Source organism: Hevea brasiliensis, chromosome 1, assembly GCF_030052815.1.
Source record: "Hevea brasiliensis isolate MT/VB/25A 57/8 chromosome 1, ASM3005281v1, whole genome shotgun sequence".
Classification (NCBI taxonomy): domain Eukaryota; kingdom Viridiplantae; phylum Streptophyta; class Magnoliopsida; order Malpighiales; family Euphorbiaceae; genus Hevea; species Hevea brasiliensis.
The window spans coordinates 106,569,639-106,580,739 of NC_079493.1; the positions used below are offsets into that span (position 1 = coordinate 106,569,639).

The following is an 11,101-nucleotide window of genomic DNA, read 5'->3' on the forward strand; positions in this document are numbered from 1 at the left end:
GTGATCTCTGAGCCGATCATTTCTTTGAAGAAACCAACCTGATCATGGTATATGAGGAACAATTGAAAGCCGGGCTTTGGTTTCCCCTAAATGAATCCTGTAGAGTTATTCTGAAGTTCCATCATGTCTGTGTAGCCCAAGTGCATCCGAACTCCTGGCGGACTCTGGTGGCTTTCAGAGGTTTATGCCGAGCTAAAAAGCTCAAGCCTACGGCGAAGGTTTTTGCAGAGTTGCATAGGCTCACTCTGCAGAAAGACGATGAATATTGATTTTTCCAAGCCAAGCCAAACAGCAGGCTCTTCACCGATCTCCCTTCCTCGTTGAAGAACTAGAAAGATCGATTTTTCATATTAAGGAGCAAGGACCCAAATGGCTTTGAGGGCATTCCGCATAGTTGGCAGTATTTGATTCCTTTAGTTCCAAAGAAGATCGCCCTAAATAAAGATGAGGACGCCGTGGTGAAGAAATTGAAGGATCAGGTGGCCACTCACAAGTACTCATGTTTGGATGCGATTATGGCCGAACTGAAATGGTGGTTGATGTAAGTGATCGCTCGTGAGGACTATGAGCTGCAACTCTCTGACCTCGGCCCTGAGATCAATATAATCTAAATCTTCAGTCTCCTAACTTTGGTGATCTCACTAACTTATTCTCTATATAGGCATGGCAAGAGTGCAAAGGAGAGTCGCAAGCAAAAAAGGGAGCTCGCCCAGAAAGTGCAGGAAATGAAAGTGGCTGCTGCTGCTGCTGCTCAGACGCCGAGGTGAGACTTGGTAGAAGTACCGAGCTCTCCGTTCTGACCTCCAGAGCAACCAGCCTCAGAGGTAGAGATCGTTCTTTCTCCACCTCGACAAGCTGAACCTCCACCTCTGCTGGTGTCTTCAAGTGCAGAAGGGGGGCCTTCCCGACCAGTCGTAAGGACACTCTCTCAAAGTGCTCAGGTCCTTATCCATTCTCTAAAAAGGAATCGTTCAGTTCGGGGTAATCCTGATCTAGCCAAGGTCTTGGGCGTCACCATCTGTTTTCAAGAAGATCGAAATAGATTGGCCCAGGATAGTATTGACGATCTCCTGGCTCAAACGATGAGCTTGGGTTTGGAGACCATTGCGAACCAACACGTAATCAGAGAAAAGGCCCATCTCTTGAGACAGGAGATTCTAAAGGTAATCCAGGATGCAGCTTCCACTAAAGCCCAACTCTCAACTACTCAGGACCACATCGTCAGGTAAAAGATCAGGCGAAGTCTTACGAGGAAAGGATAGCTGAACTAGAGCGAGAACTTGAAGACGCTCGGGCCTGCCAATTTGCCGATGTCACTTGACTTACTGAAGAGATCAAGGCAAAAGAAGAAGAGGCCTTGGCAAGGGAGGTTGGTGCTTATGTGAATGCTCATGGCGATCTTCTGGCCGAGCTCGTGAAGCGCTATCCTAAGGAAGACTTCTCCTGGATGGAGGATCTCATCCCAAGAGCTGAAGAAGATAGCAAGGAGGGGCCTGAGAGAGAGAGAGGGAATGATGGAACTGAAAATGTACCTGAAGAGCAGGTTAGGGGAGACCCTCCTGCCGAATGACTTGCATATTTTATATTTTAAAATGAATCTAAGTCTTTTCATGCTCAATTTTCTTGATGAGAAAACACTTCATTAAAGTCAATCCCCTCCCTCTAAGTAAAGCCTTTTGCTACCAACCGTGCCTTATATTGAGGTGCTTCAACCCCTGGAGTGCCTTCCTTTTTCTTGAACACCCATTTGCAACCTACCACTTTTTGTCCCTTAGGCAATGTTACAAGCTCCCAAGTCTAATTCTTGTGAAGAGATTCAATTTCTTCACTCATAGTACCGACCCACTGATCTGCATCTGAACAAGTAATAGCTTCTCTATAATTATTGGGTTCATGCACATCAACTGTCTCAGCAACTGACAAGGCAAATGCAACTAGATCTGCATATGCATATCTCTACAACGGTCTAATCTGTCTTCTCTCTCTACCAGTTGCAATGCTATATGGTTCCCGTTGCTGTTGCTCAGGTGCATCCTCTTGTTGATCAGGATCTTGCACTTCATCCTCTGAATCACTAAACTGAACTGCTGAAGTATCAATATCAAGCCCCACTTGTTCTCTGACACCGTGATCCGATTCTGCTATTGACTTTTCCCTTTGACTATCCAATGAAGCAGACTCATTAAATGTCACATCCATGCTGATAATTAATCCTGGAGACTATGGATCATTGCAACACAACCTGTAGCCTTTCACTCCAAATGCATACCTTAGAAATATGCATTTTCTTACCCTCAGCTCAAGCTTACCATCTCTTACATGAGCATAAGCAAGGCAACCAAATACTCTCAGCTAAGAGTAATTAGCAGGTGAACCAGACCGGATCTTAGAAGGAGTTTTGCACTAAATAGCTATAGATGGAGATCTATTAACTAAGAAACAGGTTGTATTAATTGCTTCAGCTTAGAAATCCTTTCCCAATCCTGAATGTGAGAGCATGCTTCGTGCTTTGTCATAAACCATTCTGTTCATGCGTTCTGCAATACCATTCTGTTGTGGTGTCCTTGTACAAGTGCGATGTCTCACTATACCTTCATTGCTGCAAAATACATTGAACTCACGATTGCAAAATTCTAATCCGTTATCAGTTCTAAGATGCTTGACCTTCTTTTATGTCTGCTTGTCAATCATCGACTTCCACTTTACAAAGGTTGAAACTGCCTCATCTTTTTTTTTTTTCAGAAAATACACCCACACTATCTAAGAGTAATCATCAATCAAAGTTATGAAGTACCAAGCACCGCTCTTGGAAGGGATTCTGTTAGGACCCCATAGATCTAGCACCGCTCTTGGAAGGGATTCTGTTAGGACCCCATAGATCTGAGTGGATATAATCCACCGTTCCTCTGGTCTTGCACACTGCCCTTTTATCGAACTTCACCTTGGTCTGTTTGTCAAACACACAGTGTTCACAAAAGTCCATAGATTCTATTTTCTGCCCGTCCAATAAATCTTACTTGCTTAACACAGATAATCCTCTTTCACTTATATGACCAAGACCCATATGCCACAATTGAGTCTGATTCTGATTATTGCTTCTGGATGCTACTGTAGCTTCTTCTGAAATCGTACTGCCCTAAAGAAAATATAATCCTGAAACCAAACTGCTCTTCATGGGTACCATAGAGCCCTTACACACTTTGAGAACTCCATTCTCTGCATGGTATCAGAATCCATGAGAGTCAAGTGTCCCAAGAGAAATCAGGTTCCTCTTTAGTTTTGGAACATGCCAACACTCTATAGTTCTAACAACGCCATCAAACATCCTCAATCTGATGTTACCAATTCCTTCAATTGATAATGCACGATCATTGTCCAGAAACACCTTGTCACTCATCTGTTTGTAAGTGACAAACCATTTTCTGTGTAAACACATGTTATAAATAGCACCAGTATCAAGAATCCAGGAATTTTGTCCATGATCTGAACTCATGGATAAAATTTCTCTAGTATTGTCATCACCATCAAAATCAATAAAACTATCAACCACATTCGCAAAACTTTCTTGTTGCTTTCCCTTTTTATTTTTCAACTTGGGACAGTCTCTCCTGTAGTGACCTTGCTCTCCGTACTCAAAACAGTTAGCCTTTTTCATTTTTGACTTAGATCTGGCCTTAGATTTCTTCCTGCTGGAAGAACCCTCCCTTGAATGTGTTCTTCCCTTGCTCACCAAACCTTCCCCCTCAAATCTTTCTCTATTATTTGGAAATTTCTTTTTCAACTCCTTCGATTTTAGAGAATTACTAACATCGTCTAGTGAAATACTATCTTTCCCATACAACAAAGTATCAATAAAAGTTTCATAGGAGGGTGGTAAAGAACATAAAACAATAAGGGCTTGATCCTCAATATCAATCTCAATATCAATATTCTTCAAATCCATAATGATTGAATTGAATTCATCCAGATGTTCTTTAATGGGCGTACCTTTGCTCATTCTCAGATTGTAAAGTTTTTTCTTCAGATATAGGCGGTTAGTCAGTGATTTGACAGAGTATAACTCTTCTAATTTCTTCCATGCCACAGATGCTGAGCTTTCACTAGCAATCTCGCGTAGGACATTATCAATTACGCTCATGAAAATCACACTCAAGGCTCTCTCCTTTAGATCAACCTTCTCTGCCTCTTTCATACCTTCTGGAAAGTTATCCTCGATTGCCTTCCATAGACCTTATAGGATCAAGGAAGATTTAATTTTTATCTTCCACAGACTGAAACTCGATCCACCATCAAACTTCTCCATCTCATACTTGGTTGAAGATGACGCCATTTGTAAGCCCTAGGTTTTGCGCACAAAGCTCTGATACCAGTTTGTTATAATAAGCACGCAAATCTAAGGCACACACATAAATTACACAATCACACAGTATTAAAAAGAGAATAAGAATAACACAGGATTTAAAGTGGTTCAACCGTAAAGTCTACGTCCACGGGCAAGACAAGAGAAAAAGGTTCCACTATGATAAAAAGAACAAGATACAATCAATCAGAACTCTCAAACCCTAACCCCCAGTGTGTTTCTCGAATATTTCATAACTCTGCCACAAAGGGTAAAATATTACAATATTTATACTGGTCCATCGGCCCGTGTCTTTCGCGACCACCACAGATCTCACTTCTTATCCCAATCGAGTCCTAATGCGAAACTTTCGGATCGGGTCACAATTCGAGTTAATGAAAAAAAATATATCTAAAATTTAAGCCACAAAAATAACACTTTCAGCCAAGGATGGATCTTCTAAAGAACGATCAATCTGATCCAATTCACTCTCAAGTGACGCAATATATACCAGAGTCAAGAAAACTAAACTCTCACTGAATTATAGGATGTAATATTCTACTAATACATTGGGAAAATATTGATAAAAATTATCATACTATTTAAGCATTCTTGTGAAATTATACACTCCTTGATGATTTGTTTTCATTTGCATTTGCATATATATCAAGATATGTTCTTATTCACGAAAGATATTGATTTTTTTTTCTTTTAAAAATTGTTATATGATGCTAAAAAATTCAAGCACATGCAACCACTTGCTAGCGACAAATGATAAAGAAATTTTAAAAAATGTAAAAAAAAAAAAAAAAATCAACTTCTGTTAGTTTATATTTGTATACCTTATGAAACCAACAAGGAAGGAAGAAAGAGCCACACACTTGGTCAATATCAACTATTAGAAAATTTTTAAAATCTAGGATGGAGAATCACATTATTTTATTGAAATAAATTTGGATCATATAATAAAGCAATGCTACGTAATTTGTCCTGATGCATGCGTTGTCATTTTTGCGTGGAAATTGAATTAATATATTTCTTTATATTTAAAGTTTAATTCACTAACCGTCAACTACTAGCCAGACTCTTCACACATGATGTCAATTAATGCATTTGAGCATTACTATGCATTTGCAAACTGCTTCTCAGATAAACCAGCAGCTATTTATTAACCAAGGCTTTCTTCAAATTTAGGCCTTCTTAAGCAATATTGGTGATTTTAATAATTGTTAATTACTATCAACTGTTTTAGTAATTTTTAACGATGATATTAATAGTTAATAATTAATTATTTATATAATTATTAAAGTAAAAATATTTTATAAAAATAAATATTAAATTAATTATTAAATATAAAAATAATGATATAATTTTATTGGCTCTAAATAAAACACTCTTTCAATCTCTAAAAGTTAAGAGGAATAATTTTTCATAAATTATTTTCTCAATTTCTAAATACTAATATAAATATTATGTTATCGAAAAGTATAAATAAAAAATATAATGTTTTAATCCTTATCAAAACTAAGGGCGGAGCTATAGTAAAGTTAATTGACCCCACTGAAACTCTTTTTTAAAATATTAGCAATTTACATTAAAATTCATTATATATATATACCCCACTTTTTTATTCAATGCTTTTATTGAAAATTTTCCCCTTCATCTAAAGTTAATTATTACACATAGTTACTCAATTTTATGACTATTTTTATAAAAGTTATTAAACTGTAATTTCTTTTATAAAAGTTATTAAATTTCAATTTAATTTTATAAAAGTCAATATGATCAGAAATTAAAAATTTTCATGTTAACTTATTATTCTATCAAGTATTTTACAAATAAAATTACCTAACTAGTAGTTACTGGTGAAAAATAAATGGAGAAAGGAGAGGGTTTGACGGTGATGGGGGATAGCTAAATGAGTTTTATGCATCCTATTTTCTTTTTTTAAAAAAAAACTAATAAAATAAAGTGATTTTATTTGTAAAGTAATTGACAGGTTAGTAGATCAACTTAAAAACTTTTAATTTTTTTATTATAATGATTTTTATAAATCAAATTAAAATTCAGTAAGTTTTATGAAAGAAATTAAAGTTAAGTGATTTTATAAAAACACTCATAAAATTTAGTGAATGCATATGATATTTACCCCTATTCTATATAAGATTTGATATATGAGAGTCAAAATTTGATTAGAATAGATTAAAGTTTAGTAGTTGTTTAGTTATTTAGTTAAGAAATAACTTGATAATCTTCAATGAAATTCTTACATTTAATAAGCATGAATTAAAGTAAATATATAATAAATAAATTACTTATATATTTTAATTGATTGGTAATTAATTATTAATATTTGTATTTTTAATTTTTTTTATCACATTCTTAACCATAAAAATAGAAAAATTAAGCAATGAATCATTTTTTTAGTAGGAAAGATTTTCAGAATCACCACAAAAAAAACAGACCATCTGCGACGGAAAAATCCGTCGCAGATGGGCTAATTTTCGTCGCAAAAAATTTTAACGACTGATTTACGACAGATACGTTTTCGTCGCTAAAACACTCGTCAGAAAATTTTGCGACCAAAATTCTATCCGTCGCTAATATTTAGCGACGGAATTAGCGACGAAATATGTCGTCACTAATATAAATGAAACCGAATTGATTTTCAGTTACTTCAGAAAAATGTCGTCGCTAATCCGTCACAAATCTGTGTCTAATTTTATCACTAAATCCGTCGCTAAAGTTATATGGTCTGTCGATAATGCATAAATAATTTTTAAAATTTTAAAATTCCGTCGCTAATTTGTCGTAAATCTGTCAAAAAAATAATATTATTTATTATTAAATTCATTATTTTTTAATTATTTTGTTATTCCTATAGAATAAATTAATAAAAAAAATCCATAAATCAATACAATATATTAATTATGATTTTCCTAATTAACATAATTAAAATGTATATATTTATAAAGTTGTAAAATAATCCATACAAAGTAGTTAAATTAATAAAATGTAAGTTAAAATACAATCATATTCAGAAAAAATACTATTAATATTCCACACATAATAATATCTTTAAACAGAAACATAAATAGCATAATCAATTATCTAGATTATCCTATGGATTTGTAGAGTCTGAAGTGGTTGGATGTGAAGATGTTGCAAACTGAGTACCACCTGTGGTCTTTAACTCCTTTCGCACCTGATCAAGTATTTCAGCCATCATCTCTGCCCTCATTTGTGATGCTTTTTCATCTATAAGTTGTTGAATTTCCTCTTGTGTCATCGCAGGCTGAGAAGATGACCCAGGATAAGCAGATGTGCATGATTGAGAGGTAGATGATCCACTTGTTTGAGATTTTGCAGAAGACCCAAAACCATACACCCTTCCTTTATTAAACCCTCCAGATACTTCTATCCACTTATCCATATCAAATATTGGTGGGGATTCAGAATTAGAACCATATTTCTCCACAATTGCACTTGCATAATCTTCCTAAAGAAATGAAATACAGTAATATCTTATTAAATGAATAGCCAACACACATAACCTTACATTATAATCTAATACAACTTAATGACAATGAAATTAAATTAGAAAAATATTGTGGTAAAATTAATATTTTCAAAGAAACTTACATCGACCCGTTGTGATTTGCCATCAATGAATACACCATCAGCACCCTTTTTGGTGTGAGTTGCTCGAAATACTTCAATCTTATTTGGTGGCCTACCTATCTTCTTTGTCTACAAAATAAAAATTATCGTATTGTGTAATCAACAAAATACACACTAAATAATTTTACAACCAACAAAATGCATAACAATAAATAAAAAATAACTTAAATTAAAAAATTATACCAATCGATCCTCATGAATCTCAATTTTGATTGAACCACAAGCATGTTTTGTAATTGACCTATCTTTTACTGTCATTCTATTAATCTTAGCAGATTGTGACTTCTTTCGCCACTCTGGAGAACTCCAATAAGCAACAAGCTCATTCCACACCTCTGCTTTCATCCAGTTTGGTCCTAGATTGTGCAAATAAGCAATATCACTTTTCTTGTGCTTCACCAACATTTCATTCCTAGCTCTGTTAAGAATATCACGAAATCTATCCTTCCCAAGCTTATCCCAAGCAAGACGCACATTCTGCTCTTCAGTTTCATCCCACATGTAACGACCCTAAAAATTTCATAGTCAGATGTTATAAATAAATATGACAATTTATATTTCAATCATCCAATAGATAAGTCATGTCAAACTAGATGAATACCCTAAAATAACAAGTATTATCCATTAAAATCCGACAGCATTTCAGCTGTTTTTCAAACATCTAACAACAAAAAGACACAACCTGTTGAAAAGCCACTTCTATAATAATCATCAACATCCATTAATTCACAACCTTCCCACCATATAAATTCAACATATTCAATTGAATTAATTTCAATATAAATAGGTAATTTGTATCTCACTTAGCTCATCCTTCATCTTATTGTGTATTTCTGCCCAAGATAAGTCATGCCAAACTAAATGAATACCCTAAAATAATAAGTATTTTCCATTAAAATCCGGCAGCATTTCAGCTGTTTTTCAAACTTCTAAAAATAAAAAGGCACAACCTGTTGAAAAGCCACTTCTATAATAATCATCAACATCCATTAATTCACAACCTTCCCACCATATAAATTCAACATATTCAATTGAATTACTTTCAATATAAATAGGTAATTTGTATCTCACTTGAAAATTTGCAAATAGCTCATCCTTCATCTTATTGGGTATTTCTACCCAAGATAAGTCATGCCAAACTAAATGAGTACACTAAAATTCCAAGTATTTTCCATTAAAATTCGGTAGTATTTCAGCTGTTTTTCAAACATCTAACAACAAAAAGACACAACCTGTTGAAAAGCCACTTCTATAATAATCATCCACATCCATTAATTCACAATCTTCCCACCATATAAATTCAACATATTCAATTGAATTAATTTCAATATAAATAGGTAATTTGTATCTCACTTGAAATTTTCCAAATAGCTCATCCTTTATCTTGATGGGTATTTCTGCCCAAGTTTTCCATGGAGCTGTAAAGTGCATCTTAATGTCATTGGTTATTGAGCGAGAGACAGATATATCCAAGAAGCTGCACCATTAATAACATTTAAAGTAAAAAAACTTCACTTAATAAGAAAATTTTTTGTAGAAGTTTTGTTTAATTTATCTCAACCGTCTTAAATATTGTTACTTACACAAGGCCCCTTAATCTTATCATTTGTCGATTTGTTGGGTTTACTGGTGTTGGCTGCCCTAAATTCGGACCTCTAGTTCGAACTGATGATGATGACGATGCTGCTACTTGCCCCCCTAACTGTAGTGGAGTAGGTGAAACTTGAGTATCCACTGGCAACTGTAGTGGCTCATGTCCTATGCTTTGGTCTTCATTTTGTTCATCCCTCAAAGACTGCATGGGTTGAGACATTGTGTCCTGTCGACCCCGTCCTCTACCTCTAGATGATGATATTCTACGAGGCATCCTGTAAAGCACAATATCCATAAGTACCAAAGAGCAAATAAAAAATAAATGAGCAACAAAAAAATAGAGAGCTGATAATTAGCTTTAAATTTTGCCAACAAGATTGATATGAGTGATAAAAGACTATATATCTATTAAGTAAAGTCGAGTGTTTAATCCTTGTAAATGAAGAAAATTCCTACTGAAAGTGTTTATTCTCATAATGGGCCACCCCATCGCAAACAGAATTAGAAATAATCCAGTGACTTAAGAGATAATGCCTAATAAAAAAGATAATTATTTGAATTTTTTCAATAATAAATTTAATTATTTTAAATAAAACATAGAAATCTATCCTACAAATAGGGGTGGTCAACGATTCAACTGGAACCATAAGATCATTCTCAATTTTGATTTTATTGTTTTTAATTTCTTTTTATTAGATATAAGGTAAAATAATCTATTAAATATATATATATATATATATTTTTCACTATAGTTGTTGGCTTATGGACAAATCACGATTTAACTTCCTTGGACTTTTGGGCCTATTTTTTCTCTCCAACTGACTTCAAATTTATCATGTTTTCATACACTGAATTATAACGTCTACTTTCAATAGATAAATTCTCAGACCCACCAAACTCCTGGGCAACACTTCGAATGTTCCCAACAGTCCGGCCGAAAGCAAATCCTTTAAACTTTTAAAAATTAAAAAGACAAATTCTTTTTTTTTTCATTTTTCAGATCTCAATTTGACTCAATATTTTTCTTTACATTAAAGCCAAAATAAAAAAAAATATATATTATTTATATTAGAATTATTTAAATACCCTTAAATCTCAAGAAAAGTTATTTTTAAGGGAGAAATTATGTTTCTTTCTATTCTAATAATCCAAACACAAAGAAAATTAAATTTCATTTAATTTTATTTAATTTCACTTCATTTCCATCCAAACAAAGGGTTTAAGAGCTGAGCATCAAAGTTCCACTTCCAACCACCCGGTACTTCTCAATTACCAGCAAAGCTCCACAAATATGTGTTTTATTGGTCAAACCTAAGTTTGCGTGGACAACCCCTTACTACAGCTTCTAAAAAGACACAGAGACCTTCACCACAGCCATGTCCTAATGATCTCTCACTAAAAACACCACATTCGCCAATAATTTCCCCTATTCAAGTTAACACCTGACAAAGTCGAACCATTTACTGACCAAGCCCTTGCTCAAATGAG

The 11,101-nt window shown here is 34.3% G+C and overlaps 1 protein-coding gene across 1 annotated transcript; it reads right to left on the reverse strand.

Moving 5' to 3' along the window:
- Positions 1 to 7,315: 7,315 nt before the first annotated feature.
- LOC131183247 (uncharacterized) lies at positions 7,316 to 9,908 on the reverse strand. The gene is made up of 5 exons (XM_058153672.1): positions 9,604 to 9,908; positions 9,230 to 9,497; positions 8,204 to 8,530; positions 7,982 to 8,089; positions 7,316 to 7,838 (listed from the first exon to the last, which is right to left on the reverse strand). The coding sequence occupies exons 1-5, from the start codon at positions 9,906 to 9,908 to the stop codon at positions 7,461 to 7,463; spliced, it is 1,386 nt and encodes a 461-aa protein (XP_058009655.1). The 3' UTR covers positions 7,316 to 7,460.
- Positions 9,909 to 11,101: the final 1,193 nt, after the last annotated feature.